Consider the following 24898-nt stretch of genomic DNA (forward strand, 5'->3'; position numbering starts at 1 on the left):
GCATCTGAAAATGGAGCCTTGCAGTCACCAGTGTGCCGTCAGTGTTGGTCCTCCGCCTGGACCCTCGCTGTGCGGTGTGGAGTCAGTCAGGCCGGACTTGTGCCTTGTGCTGCCCTTTAGTGCGCTGCACGTCTCCCAGCCGGCCGGCCGGCATGCAAATCCATTCAGTCTCCTTCAAAGTCATCAGGGCTAAAGATTTGTACACATTTATCCATTCAGTATTTTTAATGTGAACTCTTCTGCTGTATCAATACGTTTCCAAAATCAAAATAAACCATTTTCTGTAGCTATTTAACTGAAGAAGAAGAACACAAAAGTTAGTGTTTGCATAAGTATTTAAATCTCTGTGCTTCAGTAGCTCCAGGTTTACACATATGATAATGTAATCACAAAAGACACGATGGGGACAGTCATTTGACCATAAGTAAGTACTTCTTGTGAGTCCTTTATATCTGTCTGGGTATAAGAAGCCCCCTTTTGTAAGGGCCATAGTCTTTGTTGGACCATCTCTGCAAAAATGAAGACAAAGGAACATTCTGCTGATGTGAGAATCAAAGTCATTGAAATGCATAAGACAGAAAATGACAAGTTTGAATGTCTCGTTAAGCATTGTTGGATCCATATAAGAAAGTGGAACGTTCATCTCGGAACCCAGATCCTTACTAGAACAGGCCATCCCTCAACAGCTAAACATCACAGCAAGACTTTGACTGAAGAGAGAGGCGACTGAAAATCCAACTGTCACACTTGGACGTCTACAATGCTGTTTGGCTGAAATTAGAGTGAGAGTGCTTGGGCCAACAATGCCAAGAGCTGTCCATAAAACAGGCCTCGACCGGAGGGTAGCAAGAAGGAAGTAATTCGTTCAGAAGGTCCACATAAAGGCACATTTGTCATTTGCTACAGAGAATGAGAAAGGCCCAGTTAAGATGTGGGAGAAGGTTTAATGGTCAGATAAGATCGAAATAGAACTTTTTGGCCAGACTTCAAATAGGTATATATGGCATAAAACTAGTACTGCCCATGCCTCAAACACCATACCTACAGTGAAATATGGTGGTGGTAGTCATGCTATGGGGATTCTTTTCATGTGCTAGGACTGGGAACACTGAGCTGAAGGAATGATGGATGGACACAAATACTGCACAATATTGCAGGAGAACTTATTCCAGTCTGCTGTGAACCTACGGCTCTGGAGATGATTTATCTTTCAGCATGACAATGGCCCTAAACATAACAGCAAAGCGACACTGGAATGTCTGAAAAACAGGAAGGTGAATGTTTTGGAATGGCCAAGTCAAAGCCCTGATCATAACTCAACTAAGAATCTGTGGCAGTATTTCAAAACTGCTGTCCTGAAGCCCCATCTCATCAACCTCGATGAGGATCCATATAAATTCTGCCAAGAAGAATGAGGAAGAGTCGCTCCTGAACAATGTGCAAAACAGGGACAAACTTTCATACCCAACAGAATGAAGGATGTTATTGCAACAAAAGGGTTCTTCACAAAGTATGAATGTGTAGGGGTTGGATACTTGGGCAGACAAGAACTTTGGAGTTTTTCTTCTTCAGTTAAATATTTATAGAGAGTTTAGTTTGAATTTGGAAATATATTGTCACAGCCTAAGAGTTCATATTGACAATTTTAATGAATAAATATGTGAACAAATCTTTAGTCATGCTGGAAATTTATGATGACTTTCAAGGGGAGTGAATACTTTTGCATGCCACTGTACCCGCATAGTGGGGCACAGTATGGGAGATGCCCACCTACACTACAAGTCAAAAGTGTCCCGTTTTTTGACAGAAACTGACACTTTTTTCTAATCAGGGTATTATTAAAATGATTTAAAAATAAATCACTTGTGTTGCTAGCGGCCCTTACTGCTTGAAATGACTGATTTTTCATTTCTTTTTCACACGTCATTCACTTGCTGCCCAGCTCCTGCTACGCATGCCGTGTGCTGCTCCGGGGAGCTCAAGGGTTAAACGTGCCTTCTGTAGCCCTGCGTTGTGCCAGTCTGGAAAGTGTTAACAAGAGAGAGGCCGGAAGGAGAATTTCAGACGCCTCTCGGTTCAATGGGGACTCCAAGAAGCATTTCATAGGGGGCTCTGAGCCGGGCGCTAATTCTTCTCTCCAAGTGTCACTCACACGCCAGCACCAAGCGTCTCTCATCTTCTAAACATGCTGACTGAGAAGAATAACAAGATCAGGTTACAAGCATGAAATTGTTGTTTTGTTCTTCTGAGAGTGAAAACGTCAAACAGCTCACACTTCACTTGGTGGGCTGTTGTTTTTGTTTGTTTTTTTTTCCTAAGCCCCCCCCCCAAAAAAAAACTAGCTTGAACATTGTGATCTCAAAGGACGCACACATTTTCTTTCCCCTCACTAGTCGGATAAGGTTTGTGACGGCTCTTCAGCTCGCACTGCCACGTCAAAGGAGATGAGGGCCAGAAGCGCAGTGCGCTGAGTGAGGGTCCACATTCCAGGAGGACCCCTAAAGCCGTGAAAAATGAAAATGACGAAAGGAGGATTTGAAACGCATTTGGCTTATTTGAGATCATTGCTGGTGGAGTCAAACACAGTGTGGAGGGTCTCCTTAGGTCAGCCTCAGTTGACTCTGGGCCACCGATGTGATCTCACAGGCTTTCTGTGGTGCTGCTCTGCCATTTCTTAATGAAGTTCATCTTTGTAAAGTCCGAGAGAGCAGCGCAGAGTTGTCAGGCCTCCAGTGAGGTGTGGAGTCTGCTTGTTCTCCTCCTGTTCTCTCCCACATCCATTCGTGCTGTTCCTCATTATTATAATTTATTTCATTTATATAACACTCTTCTCACTACTCAAAGCACTTTACATAGACAAAGGGAGCCACTTGAACCTCCACCAGTGTGTAGCACCCGCCTGAATCATGAGATGGCAGCCGTTATTGCACCAGAATGCTCATCACACATTAGCAATTAGGAGAAGGGGTGAGAGAAATGGTTAGCCAGTTAGAGAGTGGAGATAATTAGGGGGCCAGAATGGATAAGACTGTGGTGGGCAGTTTCACCAGGACATCAGGATACACCCTGCTCTTTTCAGAAGATGCCCAGGGACCTTTAATGACCACAGAGAGTCAGAACCTCCGTGAAAGACGTCACCAGTTTTTACAGCACAGTCTCCCCGTCACTGCGATGGGACATTGGGATCCACACTCAGACCACAGGGTAAGCGCCCCCCACTGGCCTCACCAACACCTCTTCCAAGCAGCAGACTAAGCTCATCCAAGAACTGGCCACTCCTGAACAGGCTTAGCTTCAGCTGAAGTGCAGGTGGTATGGCTGCCGGCTGTTTGTGTCATCCACAAATCTCACAAGTTTACTAAATTAACCAGAATCAATGTCATTAATATGAATAAGAACAAGACCCCTGAGAGGCTCCACTGATGACCCCAATCTCTTCTCAGCTGTACTCTTGTCACATCCTGGTTTCGGTTTGGTTCCAGCCTTGTGCTTACTGGGTGTTAGATATCTGGGGCCAACATGGTGGTACAGTGGCTAACGCTGCTATGTCACAGCTTCAGGGATCTATGATAAATTTCTCCCACTTTCCAAACACGTCCACCTTGAATCAACTGAATTTCCAAAAGCCTTTGACGTCAGAGGTAACCTACACATCCGTACGTCCTACGTCTCAGTCTGGCAGGAGCGCAGATGAGAAGAAAATGGGGTCATCAGTGGAGTCCCTTGGGGTCCGTCCTTGGACCGTTACTGTGTCATTAACGGAAATCAGAAAGAGCAACAGTGTAGGTAGCAAACTTGTGACATTCACAAATGACACTAAAACTGGAGGAATGGCAGACACTGAGGAAGCAGCAAAAAGAATTCAAAAAGACCTTCAGAACTGGACAGACACCTGGAAAGTGCAGTTGAATGTAGAAAAGTGCAAAGTGCTACACGTGGGCCAAAGGGACATCAGTTACAAATACAACACTGGCACACAGGAAGAGACCTCTGAGGAGGATTTAGGGGTTTATGTTGACACATTTTCATTGACTAAGCAATGTGCAGAAGCAAATGAAATGTTAGGTTATAACATAAAAACTGTTGAGTTTAAGTCAAGGAACGTTATACTCATACTATATAATACACTAGTGAGACCACACATGGAGGGCTTTGTGCAGTTCTGGTCACCACACTACAAGAAAGACACAGCAGCACTTGAAGCTGTGCAGAGGACAGCGACCAGGAACATCCCAGGACTTGAGGACATGTCATACTCTGTCCGACTCAGAGAATTAAACCTGTTTAGTGTCGCGTAGAGCAGGCCATATGGGGACCTAATCCAGGTCTTCAAAATCACCAAAGGTGTTGAGAAGAAGATCCAGCCATATTCTTTCATCTTAAAGGTGAACCACATACTTGAGACGTCCATGGAAATTAAAAACGCGCATTTAAGACTGAAGCCAGGAAGCTCTTCTTTACGCAAAGAGTTGTTGAGACAGGGAGCTGAAAAAGAAACCTCGACGACCTTCAAGAAGAATCTGCATGGAGATATTGGGAGAGCTTAGCAGTCAGCTAAAGAGATGGACTTGCCAGACTGAATGGTCACCTCTCGTTTGTCATTTTTTTGATGTTCTGGTTTGACATTTGAATGTGTTAAGTGTTCATGTCAGTGGTTACCTGTGATTTGTTTTACAAAGACCACTGTAGTAGTAGTAGTAGCAGTAGACGTGGTGGTATTGTCATATTCTTACACATCCAACTCATGTGCCACACTCCTCAGTGCAGGATGGTGTCCTCAACTACACGATTCACCATTAAACTGAAAGAATGTTGCTGTATCTTCTTCACCGATGTCATTGAGGACTTTAAATACCTGTATTAGGTCCCCATGTAGTCTCCTCTGCTTGTGATTTAGCAGGTTTAGTTCGCCGAGTCTGTCACAGTAGGACGTGTCCTCAAGTCCTGGGATGCTCTTGATTGCTCTCCTCTGCACAGCGTCAAGTGCTGCTCTGTCTTTCCTGTACCGAGGTGACCAGAATTGCACACAGTCTTCCAGATGTGGTCTCGCTAGCGCGTTATACTGTCTCTTGAGGGATGGGCCTTCTTGACCAACTCAAATTTTAGCATTGCTACTTATGGAGGACAGGTTGTCCCTCCATCTTGGAGTCAAAGCTGAGGAGCAGCACACAACAGTGATATCACCGGACATCCAAGGAAGGCGCACTACTTTGACCCAACTGCTAGTCAGCATACAGGGCAGCAGTCTGGAGGGACTGAACCCGGAAGAAGTGTACAGGGGAGCAGACAGGAGAAGAACATGACGTGAGCCCTACATGGATGGGGTATCAAACCACAATCTTGAAGCTTTGGTGTCATGTGGTAGTCCGGCCTAAACATGGGCAGCACTTGGACTAGGAGTATGTGCTCAAGAAAGAGTGGGCTACTTCACTCGGGCCATCACTGACGATTGATGACAATCGTCACTGTTAGGGGCTAAGAGGCAAAGTGTGTGTCTTCAGTGAGATGTAGAGCAGCTGGTATCTTAAAGGGGCCAGGTTGGACTTGGCATACAACAACCTATCACAGCACGATGGTGGTCAGATAGTCAAGATGCTTATCTTTGTCATTAGCGTGACACCATCAACCATCGGAGTGACTGGAACTCCCAGGATGGTTAGCAGCAGGGACAGTCTCAGCCACCAGAGCCCAAGTGCAGAATGTCCACTGTGGTGTCCGCATCGGTCACACATGACGGTGCCATCTCAGCTCCTTCCCATCCTACAACTAATGAAGGTCTGCTGCCACCAGACTCGTGCCAGATGGACATAACAATCTGCTCTCTCCGCGTCACTGGTGAATCTGGGAAAGTCGTAGGGGGGTCAGAATGCTAAACACCTTCCTTTACTTCTCAGATCACACCAGTGTGATGGGGGGCAGCGGTTTACCGTGTCCTCGGTGGTGTGTCTTGTTGCACTCGCCTGACTAAATGAATTTTTAAAGAGATAGCAGCACTTTGATCATGCAAATGTAAAACCACAAAAATGGCATCTTGCCACCCTGCATCGCGGGCCAGCACAGCTTGAGCACATCTGGAGGATTAGCAGCGGAGGGGAAGTGCGGCCGTACACTGCAATCCCATGGAAATGGCACAGCTGAAACAATTTATCATTAAAAAAAATGACCCTCTTTCCAGTTTTGCACTTGAAAATAAATAAGAAAAGTGAGGTTAGCCTGCAATGTTAAATCAGCGGGACGCAGTACCCCCCCGGCCCCTGGAATGACTCCAGCCTTTCAGTCCCAGATGGCACCGGGGTGCTTTGTTCACAATTGCTCTCAGCTGCCCCTCCATTTTCATCCTGAAGACATACTGGTCAGCTTGAGTGGCACCCCAATCTGACTTTACTTCCCACCCAAGTTCTCCCCCCAGGGCCGTGCCGGGCTCAACGCAGAGCAGTACATGACTGGGTACACTGGACCCACATGGGCATGAGGTGGGCCTGCACATTTACACACACAAGCCCTCAAATCAAAGTGGAGTTCACATGTAGTTAGGCAGACGCAGGGGTCCTGGCCCCCTAATCTGGCAGTCCCTGTGTCAGATGCCCGTCTCTGATCCCACACAGGCTAAGGATACGAGTCCCAGTGCAAGTGTATGAAGGTGTCGCCTGTGCCCACTCAGGTCCTCCTGAGGTGGCTGCAGTGTGTGGATGAGCTTCACTTGCCACAGAAACAAAAGCCACCGACCAATCCCATTCATGCCCCGTTTTTTTCTTCACTCTGATTGGCCAATAGGTTTTGTCACTAAACTGTCTAATAACAGCACACTGCTGTAGAAGTCTTTGGATTTTAGGACATTAGAAAAGTTGAGACGAGAGCGGGCCATTCAGCCCAACAAACCTCTGCGTCCTGTCCACTTAATTCTTCTAAAATGACATCAAGTCGAGTTTTGAAAGCCCCTAAAGTCTTACTGTCTGCCACACTACTTGGTAGCTTATTCCAAGTGTCTATCATTCTTTGTGTAAAGAAAAACGTCCTAATGTTGGCGTGAAATTTCCCCTTAACGAGTTTCCAACGGTGTCCCCGTGTTCTCGATGAACTCATTCTGAAGTCACCGTCTCGACCCACTGGACTTGTTCTGATTTGTTCAAATGAAGTTCTGGCACATTAAAAATAGAAAGTCATCACCGCACACATCATGGGGCAGGTAAGCATGGATGTGAGAACGCAACAGCAGACCATTCAGCCCAACATCCTCTTCAGTCTTATTCACAGAACCCAAATGGTGGGGTTCGGGGCGGAGGGGGGGTCTTATGTGGAGACATAAAGAGGCACACAACCCCCACCCCACAGTCCAAAGCTGACCCCTGAAGCCTTGCACTGTTTGTTGAGTGAAATGGCTGAACAGCAACAAGCTGTCCGTGTCAAACCCTGTGAGCACAGCACGGCACGTCAGGATTGGCCATCTTCACAAACGGATGTGCCACTTGCAGTGTCCAAATGAAACATCTGCCCACCAAGCTCATTGTGTCCATCTGATTCAACTACCCCCCCAAAAACAAACTCATTGCGTAAGCTTGCCTTTGTTTTGTTTTTCATACATATTGAAAATATTAATCAGCAGAAATTAATGCTTCACTGCTACATATGCAAACACTTGAGATTTGCAGAGAATTGCTTTGTTGCCTTGAACAAATTTGGGACCTCAGAACAAAAAGGGAAAGAAAAGGGCAAAAATACCCAAAAAAAAAAATACCCACAGAAAACCAAGCAGGACAGCTGAAGACGAGCGTCTGTTTCTAATCAGTTCAACAAAAAACGGGCACTGGCAGGAAAAGCAGAGTCTTTACTAAAAACAAGCCCCCTGGCAGCTGCCCGTAAAACTGGGGGAAAAACACGCCTCTGGATTAAAAGTTCAAATCAATTTTTATTTTATGTAGCGCCTTTGAACCCACATGGACGGAGGGACAATTTGAACCCAAGTCCATAGAACGGCAGCCCGCTCTGATTCCTGTCATTTTGAATTGCTTGGCGCCCCATGCGTGTTCAGATGGTCACTGGCAATGGTGGGGAGCGTTAAGGTTTAAAAGTAACCTTATGTATAACAAAAAAAACAAAACATATGCTATAGTTACTTATTATAAGATGTCATTTGTATGAAAAAACTGCACACTTCACTGGCTGGTACTTGTTATGAAATCCTACGCCCATTTATGACCCTTCATTAAAGTGACCAGAAACTCAGCCACGTTTGATCATTTGCTCCTGTTAGCCCTCCATGTGCTGCGACGTTAATAACATCCATTCCCCTGATTATCTGTGGTAGCCGCTGCATCCCCTGATTGCGCCGCTTGAACATATCGATAGCAAACAGCTGGATGAAAACTAAAAAGTGCCACCTTCTTTATAGGCTTCTCTTATTGGCTTGCAGACTGCAACTCTTTCCTGATTGGCTGTGTGATCGAGCCCTGCAAAGTACCGCCGCTCCACCCGCCACATTCGCTTCTTGCCTTTCACCAGCGGTGCTGTGATAATCTTTGGCTCTCTGTGACACTAAACTGGGCTGATTAAACTCTTTGCCGGACTCGATGTATACTTTGAAGTTTTGTTCAGCTCTGTTGACTTGACTGTGCTTAACTTCGTCCCTGTAAGTTGTCACCAGACGGCTGGAGCACACAGAAGAAATGCAATACTTCTGTGAAATATAACACAGTAAAAGTTTTTTTTGGAGTGTTTGGAATAAATTTTGATAGTAATGCAGTAACACGTCTATATCTTCTATGACAGGGGTGGGCAAAGTCATTCCTGGAGGGGCGCAGTGGCTGCAGGTTTTTGCTCCAACCCAATTGCTTAATAAGAAGCACTTATTGCTCTAGAAACACTTCTGCTTCATTTTAGTTATCTCCCTCATTAAGATTTTGAACCCTTATTGCTTATTTAAGTCTTAAACAGCTGCATTCTCGGTTTTTAATTGCTCCTTATTAGCAATTAGATGCAAATGACAAAAGAAACCAGCAGTTAACCATTTTGCTTGTTACCCTTTACACCTGTGTGTATTTATCGTGCACTATTTGGTTTAATTAAATACTTGGAAGGAAAGAGAAGAGAAAAAAGTGAAGGACTGAGAATTACCCATCCATTTTAAACTTCAAAGTATTTGGATGATATCCTTAGAATGGAAAAAAAAAAAAATCTAGGATATGAGAATGACTTGACATAGCAGAGTTAAAGCACTAACAAGCCATGATATGTAATTATTGACAAGGATTGTTTTCTAATTAAGCAACTGGGTTGAAACAAAAACCCGCGGCCACTGCGGCCCTCCAGGAATGACTTTGCCCACCCCTGTTCTATGAAGTAAGTATTGTGTTACGTCACTTTAAAAAGAAATGAGAGTACACAAAGCACGTCACTTTTAGCGAGTTAATGGTCACTTAGTCTTGCCGATGCCTGACGTCTAATATAAACGGCTAGAGACGACCATGAGGGGATTGTGCTTACAAGTGGGTGGGGACAATTGGAGGGCTCACCAATCCAATGCCGGCTGAGCTCCGAGTTCTCCCGTTCACTATCACCACCGCTACACTGAGGTGCTCCCGTTAACCTGATCTGACAGGCAGCAAGCTTTCGTTTACAGCGAAAAGTCTCCTGAAAGCCCTATTAGACATATAAACGTGCGTCACGTGTGCCGAGAACACTTTACACGTTTAAATAATAATCATAACCTGATGCAAGGGAAGAAAATGTTCTGTGGCATCAGCTTATACATTGGCATTTGAAGACATCAATGGACGAGTGGTAAACGTGAACAACCCGACGGCGCAGGTGCTGTGTGTGCTCTCTGCTGTCCAATTATGACAGCAGTGTTGGCGTCAGTGCTGGCAGCTGTTCATGAAAATACCAATTGCAGAATACGCCGTTTGATGTAAATGGTGCATCTCACTCCATCAAAAGGGCTTGCAGTTAAGAGATTTCAGAACACACAGGCATAGTAAACACGCCTAATAACTTTGAGTAGAGTCGTAAGTGCGGCAGCACACCGTTCACCTTCCGACCACACGTTCAAAATCACCGTAAATTTAAATGTAAACACAGCGTGCCAGAATAGTCGCAGCTTGTTAACACGTCGTCTATCTGTAGCCCACAATTCCTAATTAAACTCTTATTTGCTGCTGTTAGGTCATACAGTGATAGTCAAAATGTCAAAGATATAGCAGACGGGGTGACCTCTCAAACACGTGGAGTTAAGCAGACACAGTGGAGGTCAACGTGTGTGTGTCGGCCTCTTCTGTTGCTACACTCATTGCAAGGTGCAAATTCATTATTAAGCTTAAGTTACTTTCTGCTACAGAACTGATAACAGCAATTTTAACTTTTGATTTTCTCTCAGCGCCAAGTCTTCTGTTCAGTCTCATTTGCTGTCCCACTGAAACCCCGGCGGCCATTTCAAGTGCACGGACTGAAGGAATCGGGGTGTGAGTTTTGGGAAGAAGCCCCGAGGCCGTAGCCCTGTCAGTGGTGGATTGTTTGGATATCACGTCTGGTCCCCCATGACTACTGGTCATTAGCTACTTGTCTTCTCACCACAAACTCCTCTCTAGTGACTGTTTGGATGGTTGTCTATCCAAAATGCACCCATTAACAGTGCCATCCTACATGGCCCAACCGTCCTAAAAAAAGATTTAAAGAAGCATAAGATGTCATCGAGAGCACAAAAGCCATGATATGCACTGGACTAGGAGTAGCAAGTTCAGCTAAAACAGGTCTGCTCACAGCCTCCATCTTGATCACATTAGAAATGAGCAGAAACAATGGAAAGAAAGTGTCAAGGCAGAGGAGCATCTTCAAGGCGCGCCATCTTTCTTCCTCATAATCAAGTTGGTCACTTTATGATGGGCTTACCTTGGCATTTTCTTTTTCTTCTCTTTCAGCTTTATATTCAAGCAAGACTGGTAGAAGAGTGGGCAAGACTGCTGCGTCCCACAATCCAGTTTTTCTTAATCGCAGCTTCCGTCTACGTAGGCCTGTCCCGTGTCTCGGACTACAAGCATCACTGGAGTGATGTGCTGACCGGCCTCATCCAGGGGGCGGTGGTGGCCATATTGATTGTAAGTACCTGCTTCTTACTGACACGTAACAACCAAAATGAATTGTCACCTTTAGCAGAGGAGGGCTTGCCATCGAGCATACGTAGTCGTGGACAGTGGGCGCATCTTGAGGGAGGCTAAGCAGATCCAGTTTGGACTGCAGTAAGTGAAGTTCTCATATGTGGTATGGTGTCCCAGCATGCACTGCAGAGCCACTGGACACTGTCAGCTTTGATCTTCGATGTGCCAAATGTGAGAACTTGCTGCAGTCCTGTATTAGGGGGTTTTTCTAGGGAGACTATTAAAAAGCAGGCCTGTTTGAAAATGACAATTATACCTTAGAAAACTTTATTAATCTTAAACACTCAGCTTATTTGTATATGATATTTCAATTTGATCCCTCTGGACCAAAGACCTAAATTAGCCCTTCTTCTTCTTCCGGGAGGCATCAGACAGATCAACTCTCTCTGTTGGTTATCTTTAACAATGGCAGAATAACAAAAGGAGAGCTTCTGTCGTGGCGCTTCGGCCACAATGTGAGTCTCAGCAGCTTTCTCACACAGAGCACAAAATGGATCCAAGCAAGCAAAAGAGATCAAGGACCACATGTTTAATACGCCATGGCAGCCTGGCACTTGACATCTGATGAATACATCGAGTGTACATATGCCATCTTAAGGTCGATGCTGTGCTTATTAAGTGGAACTACTCGGTATCATACTGACGTGGGAATTGCTTTTTGAATGGGCTGATGCTGCCCTCCTGGTCAGTATGTACAACTTAATATAACAGCCACGTGAACAATATGAATGCTACATTTAAACACTTCATGCCCACACTTATCACGACAAGAATGCAATACTCACATACAACAAGCATGAAAAAAACCTTTAAAAAATGAAGCAAAGATAAATGGTAAGCATAAATCAGACAGTTATTTTATGAGATCAGACACAGTCTGTTATTCATTCCATATTAGCTGTGCCGCAGCGCAGACCTCAACGGTGACGCGTGCAGTGCAGGATGGCCAGGTGTCTGTTAATACCATTTGGTGGTTTGTGATGCGCCACCTGTTGGATAGCAGAGACCTAGCAACCAGACAGACACTTGGTTTTTGTTTTTTTTTTTTAATATACATTGTTAAACCCCAAGGAGAAATTGTGTTTTTGCATAACCTTTTGGGGGTCAGCCATTTATTAAGGTGGATTACAATATAAGGTAACTACATTGAAATGCAATGCATATGCATGTGGTGCCTTTTAGTTTGGCACAGTTTTATCAGGTCTAAATTTAAATCAATCAAATGATCGATTGCTTTTCACTGTGGCCCTCAATTTTTGTGTCAGTTTTCAAAGCAGTGCAATGGCATACTGCAGTTTAATTCACATCCAAAGTTTGTGCATCGTAACTAAAAAACATAGGAAGTGTGCTGCATTTTATGTACTGCGATTCGAGACCACGTGTTAATTCTAGCAAAACTCAATGTAATCAAAGGACCAACCATCTTGACAAGGTGGGGAAAGGGTCCTGATTAAATAAATGTGCCTGCTGTTGGGCTCAACCGCTGTTTATTCTTTACAGTTCAGAGTTCATTTAGATACTAGCTGGTTAAATACGCACGCAATACAAGTAGTATTTGCAAATTTAAAAATAGTAAACTCTTTTGGTAGTGAAGTCATATTACTCTTTTAGCATTCATATCTGCCTTTGCATGTATTCATAACTCTATTTAGTAAGCCAAAGTTTTAGTCCTGGTGCTTCAGTGCACATGACCGTTCTGTGCCAAGGCTCTCCACACCTGCAGCCACCGGCCCTGAATGACATCACAGGGTCCTGCAGCCACAAAGGGGTCTCTCTGAGTGTGGTCATCACACCTGGGCACAGCGACTTGTAGACTGCTCAGACATGTTAGTCCGCACAACACTCGCCGCTGCAAACTTGTGGCCGATGAGACCATTAGAGTAATTCGGATGAGGACTGGCCCTTCAGGCGGGCATGCAGTCTGTTCTGTTCACCCGATTTTTCCCAAAGTAACATCAGATAACGGCTTTTGCTTCCTTGCTGCTCTGATCCCAATCCCTTGTACCATCTCTGCCCTTCCCATTCGGCACTTTTTCCAAATCATTCGGTCTCTCCTGCCCAGCCAATCCTTAGACTTTTCTATTTCTTGTTTTTTTCTTTTCTTCTATTAAATTCATGTGGCTGTTGCCAAATGCTACGTAAGTGTCATCATTAAACCATTCTGTCATTACTGAAGACTATGGCCACTCGGGGTGCTTGACACCCCAATTCAGCAGTGTTGGAAGTGAATCTTAGTATTTATTACACAGACAACTGCAGTAAACACACCATTTTGACTAAGTAGTGACTGGTGGCCCTTGACTTTGTCAAAGAGGTCCGACACATTTGAGCAGGACACAGATTAACACGAATCTGGTGCTGCTAGAAAGTCACTGGGATCCCAGAGATAACCACAGATGCCCCCTGTTCAGCAGGAAAGACCCTTTGAGTGTGCTGCTCGATTCACTCATGACCCATCGGCCTCGACACTAAGGGGAGGAGAAGCAGGTAAGCCTTCAGGCAGGGAGGCACTCAACTGTGAGACATGTCTGCCATCGAGCTGCTAACGGAGACTCTGTGCTGGCAGATGCAGGTGTTGAACGCGGACAGTTCTCGTGGGGCAGCCGCTGGTCGCTACAGGTTCACAGCCTGCCCGTCAGTGGCGAGTGACACTGGAGACGAAAACTTGAGATTGGAGAATCAGGAAAGAGAGGAACAAAAAGGTAATATGGTGTTATACTTGAATACGCACGGTGGCTTGGCAAAGGATTTTAGCAGCTGAGCGGAAGTCGGCTGGTTACCATTGGTGGACATGCTAGGTGCCGCCACCACCCCCCCTACCCCTCTCTCCGTATGCATTATTCTCATTTGTGTGCCCTTCACCCTGTCATTCAAGGGCAGAGTGAGTTTAGGCAAAATTGACAGAAGTCATTAAAATCTGAATGTGTCACAGGACAAGCCAGGGGGCAAAATTCAAGTCAGGTATTCTGTCTGAACAACGGGCCATCTTTCTCCTTCCATAAGGACATTGGCACTTTCTCTATTTGCCAGTTAACAGTAGACTTGTGTATTACAAAAACGTGGCAGTGGAAATGCAGGTGCTGGAGTCCTTGTGCCCAGTAACATTTTTGTTTCCTTCTTCCTTTCATCAACATTCCTCCAGGTTACTTTATCAGGATGGGGAAATGAAAGCATTTCCTCTGGTCCACCATCTTCTCTCTCTCTGGTGAGCCACTTCTGAAGTGTACCATATGGAGTTGGGTCCTGTCTGCCCTGGCACTTCCTCATGCTGCTGCTCTTTTGAGACGATTATGGCAGCCTGTTGCACTTCACCTTCAAGAGTCCGCTAGAGGCCAACATCACAGCCCACGACTCCAAGGCAGAAGTGATGTGCAATGACAGCAGTTTGTGGATCTGTCAGAGTACACGACCAGTAATTATAGGGGAGGACTGATTACGCGACTCCTTCATCTGATCCCAGATTTCCTATTGTGTATAATGAGATAAACATTTTTTAGTTAATCAACGTGGAGTATCTTTTTTTTTTTTTCCTCTCTTCACCACTCCAAGCTGAGACAATGAAAAGACATTCATGTTGGCTCCACAGGTCCATGAGCCTCTCTGCTGTTTGTGGAGTCCAGAGCTCCCAATGTCCTTTACAGTGAGGGCCTCAACTGTTGTTCTTACTTGTTAGAGATTCGACTTCACTTTGGCTCTTATGCATTGTCCATCCAACTCATTGGCTTTAAACTCTGGTCTGAGCTCGGTATCTGCTGTGGAGTCGCACCACAAAGCATTTCAGTTTGCAGAATTGGATGGTGGTGAACTGCTAGTGGTCTGTCCTGTGGCTCACAAGAGATTTCTTTACCGTGTCAGCCTTGCACTGGCTGCTTCTGAACACTGCGAGGGGAGCGCTTCCTAGTGACACCAGCCGAGCTCTCGCTCAGCCCCCACATTTTCTGCACACAACACCCTACAACTTGTGACAAGTTTAGAGTTGTAGCCACACTTGATACGATACACTTCTGCTTATTACCTACAACAGAGATTTTAAAGCTAGGAATTATGATAATAAAGAAAGGATATACAGTAACTAACCACAGATACAATAAAAACAGCTAAGGGAAGGCCATCGCTCAGTACGATTGGCTTATGCTGTCTCAGTAGGGTCTTGGACAATCGTATGTCCACCTTCTGAAAGTCAAAGCCATTCTCCTAAGCAACGAGCACAAGGATGTCATCACTGTGTCCCCGGAAGTAGAGCTGGAATCTCAACAGACCAGTTCACGTTTTTAACACTTGGAGAAGACTTTATGTTCTGAAAATATCCAATTACATAAGAACACACCTTGTGCTGACCATTCCTACCATCACGTCTCATTACCCATCTCCTGACCATCCCATCAACCTTTGCCTCTTTTACAGTCCTCAAATTGTTACAATCTACACCATAAAGTACATCTGTATGTAAACATCCAAAGCCACGAGGGGTGCAGACCACCCTACACATTCTGCTGATATTCCTCCATTTCCTGACCCAAGATTGAAGTGTGCCAAGTGTGCCTGCTGCCCCTCTGCCTCCTGTGCCAATTTGTTTTCCTCTGTCTCTTTTCACTGGGGGGGGTCGGTTCAACACGAGGGTGAGAATAATGCTTTGGAGACTTTCCTGTGGTGTAGGTCAATGAAGGGCGCACTTTGTCTTTTCCTGCTTGCACAGCCAGCCAGACACTTTAAAGCTGACCTGCAGTTCTAGCAGCTCCACTACCAGGCTTTCAAGTGAACACTGGGCTGGCTGTGCGGGTCTCAGCGGCTTGATTGCCAAGTGCCTTTGTTCAATCAGTTCTTTATATGCTAATCGTAATTGGGCTTGACTGCCAAAGAATGCGCTTCTTCAGCTGAATGCAGTGGTGAAGGTCATTTTCTCAAGAGCTCGTCTGTTGTCCTCAGAGGTTCATTGCAGGGCAAGTCAGGCCAGGAGGGGCTACTGTCCTCATGCCCAAATCAAACTACAAATTAGTAAAAAGCACGCAAGCGAATCAAACAAGTGGAAGGAGCAGGTGACGGTGAGAAGAGGAGGATATGCCATATTGACATCAAGAGCTTTAGTGTTCTAGCATGATGTTAATGAAGTGCCAGTCTAAGTAAGGAGATGGCTGCTTGGCACTCACTTTTAAAGCTGTACTGGTGTCGGGGCTAGCCACTGTTCTGCCACTTACAGGACTGATGCCACCGGCCTACACAATTCTTTTTGTCTTTTCTGCTTATTTGATTGGTGTATGCGGATAGAAAACACATTTGCATCTCGCCTCGTGTTAAATGTGATCACAGTCTGTTTCTGATCAACTCCAAATGCATTCTGTGATTGATCACCAGCACGTTTACACCCACTTTTCTCTTTATTTTTGGTTGTCAAATGCCCCCCAAATGTGATGCATCTACTAATGCAAGGGTCAAAAATTCTGGCTAGTGCCCGGACTGCCGCAATGTCCAAGGAAGCTGGCAGAGATGTGAGGCAAAAGACAGGACTGCGATGAGCAGAGAAGTGCCTTTGTGGGTTTGGTTTGGAAACAAAATGTGGCTCTAGATTCACAAAATATTCTGATCTACACTGGATTAAAAAAATGTTAACACAATTGAGTTTTATACCCTTTGTTTGTTAGAAGATTCCTACGGTTTTGTTTTTAGAGAAGTATAACCATGCTTTTTGATAACAGTGTATCATGCTAACCTTTTTCATTTCTTCCATTAAGGTCATTTCATAAGGTGTGCTTTTTTTACCTTCGGAAAGCCCCTCATTTTCTAGATGTAAAACTGACGTGTTTGTTCTCAGCACTGTTGGCCATTCATGACGCCAAATCTAAACTCTTCTCGAGGCCCACCTGCTCGAGTTACTTGCTCCTTGAGCTGCTCCTCTTCTGTCACCTTCAATTAGAACAAAAGGCTGCTGAATAATGGAAGAGAAATTCTGTTAGTAACTTTTTCAGGATTTACTCAGGCTTTTACAATTTGATCCTCCTGATTAGACCGTGGACCCCCAACCGTTAGGACATCCTGTAAGGCTGGTCTGCGCACATCTTTAACAAATGAACGTTTATAATAAAACAAATAAAAATGCAGTACATCAGTGCCATATGGAAATACAAGTCAAACGTCAGACCCTACCTGGAAGCAGCATTAGGACGATATTAAAAATGATAAATTGTAATTTCTATAACTAAAATGTTATAAAATTGATAATGCAGTATCAATGTCACATGGAAATACATGATGAAAGAGAGACCCCTTCTGAACACTGCATTAAGATAAAATTGAAAAAATACCCAGCTCCGCAGACTTTACACTGAGCGTGCATTTGATATACAGACCTGTACCTAAAAATGAAAACTAATCGCACCCATGACAGAAAAATAAAGTCCGGCCTTCAATGGACTGAATGGGAAAAGCTTGGAGCGTTAATGGAACACTTCACTCAAAAATGGTATTTTTTCTTTGTATGTTGCTTGCCCCCCCCCCCCCCCCCCCCATGTAAGTTGTAGCGATGGCAGAGAAAAATTTGAATCATGGAGAATGAAGAGAAATGAGTTTCTGATATAAGCAACTTCTTTGGTAACTCAATGTAGACAAAAGCAAATACTATCAAATCAGACATGAAAAATATCACGTCCCTCGTCTCAACATAATCCACGTGCCAAGTCCTCCAGTCGTAAGCTCACAACGTCCCAACACGTACTTTTGTACTAAAATATTGTTGAATAAACCACTACAGGAAAGGGGTCTTGGAAGCAAAAATGGAACACAAGCAGACGTGAATGAGCAACTGAACTGACGGGATGACCGGATGTGTGGATTGTGTGAAGAGGAACCGGAGATTTTTCATGACCTTTTTTCTTGTTGTATGCGGAGGTCCAACAAACTTTATCATGTCTGTTCTGCATGAACACACAAGATTAAAACTTTTTTCTCAGCCATCTCTACAAACTACATGGGGTAAATAAGCATTGTACCCCAAATTAACAGTAAATAAAGACACAGATTTAAGAAATAAAAAAGGGGGGAAAATCCTGGAAAGCTCAACAGAACCGCGACCCACCACCCAGTGTTCAGTTCCTCTGTGGCTCTTGTATGAGACTCTGGCCAATTCCTATCCCATGGTGACTAACAATTTCTCCTCTGTTTGGTTTGCAGGTTGTCTTTGTATCTGACTTTTTTAAAGTAAGGACCACTTCCTTTTCTCCAAAGGAGGAAGATATTTCTCACTCAACTTTACGTGAAACCCCAACAAATGGAAATCACTATGGCTCCTCTCACTAGACCACAAAAATAAATACATAAAGAAATTCAACCAAAAGAACTGATGTGGACACCCTGTGAATGTAATCTTGCTTCTTTCTTTTCTAAGACCTACGTGTGAGCTGAAGAGTCGTGGTGGCTTCACTTCTTTTTAAAAAGAGCCTTGGAGGGACTGCTGCTATACAACAATAAGTCCACTGTGTATATAATATGTATATCTCACAAGTAAACACAAATATTAAAAGCAAATGTATAAGCAGTAACACTTGTTTAATTTGTATCAGTCACTATATATGAAAAGAATGAACAGCAATTAAGCATAATGTGTGTTTTTTTTTTTTTTATTAAAAATGTGGTAAAAGCTTAATATGTACAAACTGTTGCATATATTGTATTATCATTAACAACTGATAAAATAAAACATTTAAGACACCTACAGTAAAGTTTTTGTCAGACATTACTAACACCAAAGATGAAGTTGTTCTCGGGTTCACCCAGTGTCAATGAAACAGCGGAGATGGTGCCAGCAGGCTTCATGGAGAAGCAGTGGGCCTATAAATAAAGACTGGCAGCAAACACAATGTCCCTCTTGATCTTTGCAATACCTGAAAATGAGGAAAGACATTTCATGTGAAACATTGCTGGTGATACTCAATAGACCTTAAACATTTTAAAGCAGATACAAGTAATTTGTTAATTAATAAGTGTGACAGAGCTAACGCATGTCAGTGTTATCTCTAGGACACGTCCACTAGGAGGCAAAGACGGCTAAGTCACAACTTCCTCCCAAAACGTTCAGACGTGCTGTGAGCATTCCATGAATGTGAACAGAACTGTGGAAATCACATGTGGAGCCGTAGGGGAGCTCAGAGCAGACGAGGACTAAGAGCTTCTGAGCTGTGCTCTTCTCAAAGCAGTCCATTAGTTGGAATAAATGTATTAATTGACAATAATAAGATAAAGAAAATGGAACATCTGCAAGTGATTCAGAACAAAACCAGAGATGTCCCTACATTAGACACACACAGGGATATACAGTGGATTCACAGTATTCAGACCTTTTTACGTTTTTACATTTTATGTTGCAGCCTTGTGCTAAAATCATTTGTTAATTTTTTTTTCTCCTCATCAAGCAACATCCAACACTCCAAAATGACAAAGCAAAAACAGGATTTTACAAATTACTGAACATTTACTAACAAGTGAAATATATCGCTTTGACACAATTATTCAGACCCTTTCGCAGCAATTCCAGCCTCGGGTCTTCTACAGAAAGGATATCCAGTTGTGTAAAGCTTGTCGCATCACTCCTTAGATGTTCTCAGGTCTGTCAGGTGGACGGACACCATTAGTGGACAGCTGTCTTCAGGTGCCTCCAGAGATGTTGCATTGAGTTCATGTCTGGGCCACTCAAGGACTTTCACAGAGTTACCCCTAAGTCACTTCAGTGTTGTCTTTGCTTTTTGCTTAGGGTCGTTGTCCTGTTGGAATGTGAACCTTCAGCCCAGTTTAAGATCCAGAGTGCGGGTGTTCTTTGACGCTATCTCTATACTTTGTTCAGCTTTCCCTCAACCCTGCCTAGTCTCCAGAATCCACAGCATGATATTGCCACCACCATGCTTCATCACTGGAATGGTACTGCACAGGTGATGAGCAGTGCCTGGTTTCCTCTCGGAATGATATAACAGTCATTCTAACAGTTGGAGTCCTTTAGGTCTCTTTCTGCAAACTCTAAGTGGCCCTCCTTGTTTCTTTTACTGAGAAGACACTTCCCATCTGGACTCTTTAAGATAAAGCCCAGATTGATGGAGTGCTGCAGTGACTGTTGTCCTTCTGTGAGTTTCTCCCACCACAACACCAATTCTCTCTGGGGCTCAGCCAGAATGCTCACTGGGTTCTTGGTCCCCTTTCTTTCTATGGCTCTTGACCTACAACCTCTCAGTTTGGATATGAGTCATAGTCATTACAAACCTCTTCCATTTAAGAATTATGGAGACCACTGTGCTATTGGGAACCTACATTGCTACAGGAATTGTCTGTAGCCTTCCTCAGATTGTGTCTCATCACAATTCTGCCTCAGAGCTCTGCAGGCCATTCCTTTGACCTCATGGCTTGGTTTTTGCTCTGATGCACAGTGCCAATTGTGAGACCTTCTACAGACAGCCATGTGTCTTTCTAAACCATGTCCAATCACATGAACTGACTATAGGTGGACTCCAAACAAGGGGTACACACCAAGGATAATCAATAAAATGGGCTGTAACTGAGCAAGATTTCACATATCACTGCAAAGGGTCTGAATACTTGTGCGAATGGGATATTTCAGTTATTTTTAATAAACATGCACAATTTAAAAAATCCTGTTTTTGCTTTGTCATTCTATTAATTTGGGCATTGTTTTCTACACACCTACAACATTTTTGAGGTAACAGGTTGGGTTGTAATTTACTTTTTAATTGGATCAGTAGGAGGCATCGGGCACTTCCCATTGGCAGAAGGAAGGCTACCTTACTGCAATGGCCCTAGAAATTTTACTCAATTTGAAAATATGGTGACAAGAGGAGCCCACCTGCCCTTGTTCAGATTGACTGGTGTCTCGGGACGCCAAGGATATATAGAATTAGTGGCAAGTTAAGACAGCTGCAAGGAGGTGTGCCTTATCAAGGCCTCACCTCTAGGACCCAGCAAGGAATGCCAGTGGTAAAGTTAGTGGTCAAGTTTAAGATAACCTTCTGTCCAATTTTAGCAAGAGTTTCTCTGGATTTGAGAGTACACTCCTGAAAGGCCAAAAGATGTCAGCTGCACCAATGCATGAGTCTAATGCACATGTGAGGGTGGTCTTTAGAGAGTGCAGAGACAATGCCTTGTGGACTGCCTCAGAGAAGCCGAGACAAACCTGTTGGCTCCAAAAGGGTAGGTGGGATGACATCCATTTTTGCAGACCTGACCTAGGGATAATCGCAGCGAGGTGGAAGGACCACTCAGAGGACTAAACCCAGGAGATGTGCACGTATTGGAGAAGGCAATGCCACTGGCTAGGGGTTGGGTCCATTTCAGTTCTTGAGGTCAGTGTGGTTAACTTTGGAATTTAATCAGCAATTTTATTATTTGCCACTGCCAAGACATGCCAAGTTCCTTAAGGCATACAATGGAGGGAAAGGAAACCAAACAAATGAGACACTAGGGGCAGCTATAGGAAACACATCTGACAAGGCTGGCAAAATAAGATATAATTAAAAGCAAGTGGCAAAATGCACCACTTTTTACTATAAAAATATGTTGTTAAAATGTTAAATAAGATCAATAAAGATACTGGAGAAAAGTAGCTTTGTAGACAAACGGCTGGCTACAAAATGACATTTAGTGGAGTGGAACTGCAATTGTGACACACTCGGTACACTGTGGGAACCTAATCTGCAATGTTTTACCAGTGTTTTGTACACAAAAAAAAATTTGAAAGTAAAATATGAGGTACAACTTAAGGTAATATGCATTGGTCAAGCTTTAAAAATTCAGAACACATTTCTAAGCACTCTGAGACTTTATAAATATATCAAAATATATAAAAGCAGAGATTTAATTTATATATATATATATGTACTATTACCTCACTCTTGTCTGATCCAAACTGCCAAAGCAGCTGAAATTACATTCCAGTCCAAAATGTGCGACTATGTTAAAATAAATGGAAATCTTGCTTGAGAATCAAAGATTATAACAGACTTGCAGCTGGAAGGCTGGCCTTCTTCTGGGCACTATCCTGAACTCTCTGGAAGCAGTAACTGACTAGCGGCCCAGCTCCCGACTGTCACGGATATCACTGCACACCCTCTACACAATACCCTCATTAACCAGTGGGGAAGCCTGGGCTCCAATGGGTACTTTCAGGGGTCATTTTGTTAGCTTCTATTACAGTGCCTATAAAAGGTATTCTACACATTGTAGGTTTTCACATTTTGTTTTTATACAATAATGAATTATAGTGGATTTAAATATGTTTTGCTACTGCTCAACAGAAAAACACTTCAATGTCAAATTGAAGACAGATCTATGAAAATTACACATTCTAAATTAATCACAAATATAAACAAACAAAATAATTGATTGCATTATTATTCGATCTTTAATAAAAATCATCAGTGGTGCAGCCAACTGGTTTTAGAAGTCCCACAATTAGTTCAGTGGAGGTCACATGTCTAGGTGTTTTAATTGATTTAACTACATTTATACTGCTCCTGTATATGTAAAGGCCATCTTGTTTTAAGTCAGTATGGTGGCCTAACCTACACAAAGATGACAAAAGAACACTCCAAGTAACTACATAAAAAAGGGGTTTGAAAAGCAGAAGTTAGGGGATGGAGAGAATATCCAAGACACTGACTATCTGTTGGAGTCCAGTTAAATAAATCATTAAGAAATGGAAAGACCATGACAAAGCTGTAAATCTGCCTAGGCCAGGCTGTCCACAAACACCGAGTGATCATGCAAGACAATGATTAGTGAGGGAGGCCACCAAGAGACCTCTGATAACAATGAAGGAAATACAAGTGGATCAGATTGGAGAGACAGGGCAGACAACTACTGTGGCCGGGAGCTTCACCACTCACAGTTTTATGGGAGAGTGGCACAGAGAAGGCCACTATTAAATAAATGCACATGACATCTCAGCTAGAGTGTGACAGAACGCACGCGGGAGACTTTGAAATCAGCTGGTAAAAGGTTGGTCTGATGAGACCCAAACTGAGCTCTTTGGCCATCAGACTGAACACCAGGTTTGACCACTGCACATTATCAAAAACACACCATGTCCTCCATAAAGCATGGTGGTGGCAGCATCATGCTGTGGGGATTCTTCCTTGTAGCAGGCCTAGGAAGGTTTCTGAGGGTAAATGAATTCCCAAAATATGGGGGAGTCTTGAAAGAAAACCTGATGCAGTCTGCAAGAAACCCTGCACCTTGGAAGGAGATTTGTTTTACAGCAAGACAACAGCAAAAACATAAACCCAAAGCTACACAGGAGATTTAAAACTAAAATGTTAATACCGTGAAGTGTCAATTCAGAATTTGTTGCTTGAGAAGTTTTGCAAAGAAGAATGGGGGTGTGGGGGTAATGGCAGTGTCTAGATGTGCAAAGCTTATAGAGACCTGTGAGCGCAGGCTTAGCTGTCATGGCACATCTACTAAATAATGACTCAAAGGGAAAGAGTACTTATGTTATTAGTTATTTTGCTTTTCATATTTGTAACCAATTTAGACCATTTTTCATAGATCTGTCTTCACTGTGACATTGAAGAGTCTTTTTGCAGTTGTCAAGAAATACAAATTCAATCAACTGTTATTCAATGCTGTATAATAATAAAATGTGAAAAACTTCCTTATGTGTGCGCTGTACATGTATAAGTAATATTGGACCTGATCTTCAATAGTTATGCAAATTTTTGCATCAGAGTGGGTGTCCCCCTGAAGACCTACGCCTATCTGCGCTTCAACATTTCAGAAGGGAATACTGTACGATCAATACAGGACTGAAAACTGAAACATTTAAAGAACGCTTAACAAACAGTAGTGACAAACAAATATAACATGTTTGACATCAAAGACTCAGGGTCTACCACACCTTCTGCAAATTTGTTTTCAAGTTCAGTGTTTCCAATTGCCTTAGCAGCTTGGCACATTTGTCGAAGCAGTTCTTCTAGGCGTCTCATACAACGAATAATGCTACCTGTAAATAAAAAAAGAAAAATGTTTTCAACATATTCTATGCAAAAACAAGCCATGCAGCAATACGCTCATTTAAATAATAAATCTTGGAAAGAGTACTACAAATTTTGCTGTTCCAATTTTAAAGAAACATGTTAATATGAAGTTCTATGCCTCCTAGTATACAAAAAAAATATATTTGTTTCAATTTTTTGCAGTAATATATACTTAGTATTTCAAAGAACCTGTTTTAAATGGTTTGCTCTAAACAAGATCATTACAGGAAAAGCTATTGTGCCATTTGATTGGCTGGCACTCCATTCCGAGATGCATTAAAACCAGGACTTTCAGCATAGGTTAAAGAACCTTCAAAGAGCGGCAGGTGAATCTGTCATAACTGCAAATTTTCAAATGTTCTTCACATTTTGGCACCAGGACAATAAAGAGAACGAATTCTAAATTATTCTTTGTTCCAGAAAGTTTCACTGTATCAATTTAAAACCAAGAAGTATACTTCCAAAGAATGGAAAAAACAGCAAGCAGACCAGTCACAGGAGGTCTCGGAAGTTTAAGCCTTTCACTTGTCTTTATGGCTCCATTAATAGAAAAAAAGACTCGAACATTTTTACTTAGGAGTTAAAAGGGAAGAGTCCTGTTCTTTTGTGTTTTCATATCAAAATTTCCACTTCTGTGTGATTAGTTTGGGGTGGGGAGAATCAGAGGGAAACAATGCAGCCATTGTCTTAATCAATATCCAGAAAAGAATGGTTCAAAAGCTCAAT

At 43.3% G+C, this 24898-nt stretch overlaps 2 protein-coding genes across 6 annotated transcripts in view; one reads left to right on the top strand and one right to left on the bottom strand.

Moving 5' to 3' along the window:
• Nucleotides 1-18859, top strand: part of plpp1a (phospholipid phosphatase 1a) — a 195066-nt gene extending 176207 nt beyond the window's left edge. For 3 of the 5 annotated variants that reach the window (XM_028802612.2, XM_028802613.2, XM_051928040.1), the window contains exons 5-7: nucleotides 10911-11087; nucleotides 13714-13849; nucleotides 18312-18859. In XM_028802612.2, coding sequence (XP_028658445.1) covers nucleotides 10911-11087; nucleotides 13714-13849; nucleotides 18312-18328 — 330 coding nt within the window. In that variant the 3' untranslated portion in view covers nucleotides 18329-18859. The remainder of the gene's footprint in view (nucleotides 1-10910; nucleotides 11088-13713; nucleotides 13850-18311) is intronic. The other 2 variants (XM_028802614.2, XM_028802615.2) reach the window with 1 other exon arrangement.
• mtrex (Mtr4 exosome RNA helicase) overlaps nucleotides 18742-24898 on the bottom strand; it is a 100088-nt gene continuing 93931 nt past the window's right edge. Inside the window, exons 26-27 of the mRNA XM_028802611.2 lie at nucleotides 24034-24138; nucleotides 18742-19021 (exon numbers count right to left, since the gene is read on the bottom strand). Coding sequence (XP_028658444.1) covers nucleotides 18969-19021; nucleotides 24034-24138 — 158 coding nt within the window. The 3' untranslated portion in view covers nucleotides 18742-18968. The remainder of the gene's footprint in view (nucleotides 19022-24033; nucleotides 24139-24898) is intronic.

This window comes from Erpetoichthys calabaricus, chromosome 5 (assembly GCF_900747795.2).
Source record: "Erpetoichthys calabaricus chromosome 5, fErpCal1.3, whole genome shotgun sequence".
NCBI lineage: Eukaryota > Metazoa > Chordata > Cladistia > Polypteriformes > Polypteridae > Erpetoichthys > Erpetoichthys calabaricus.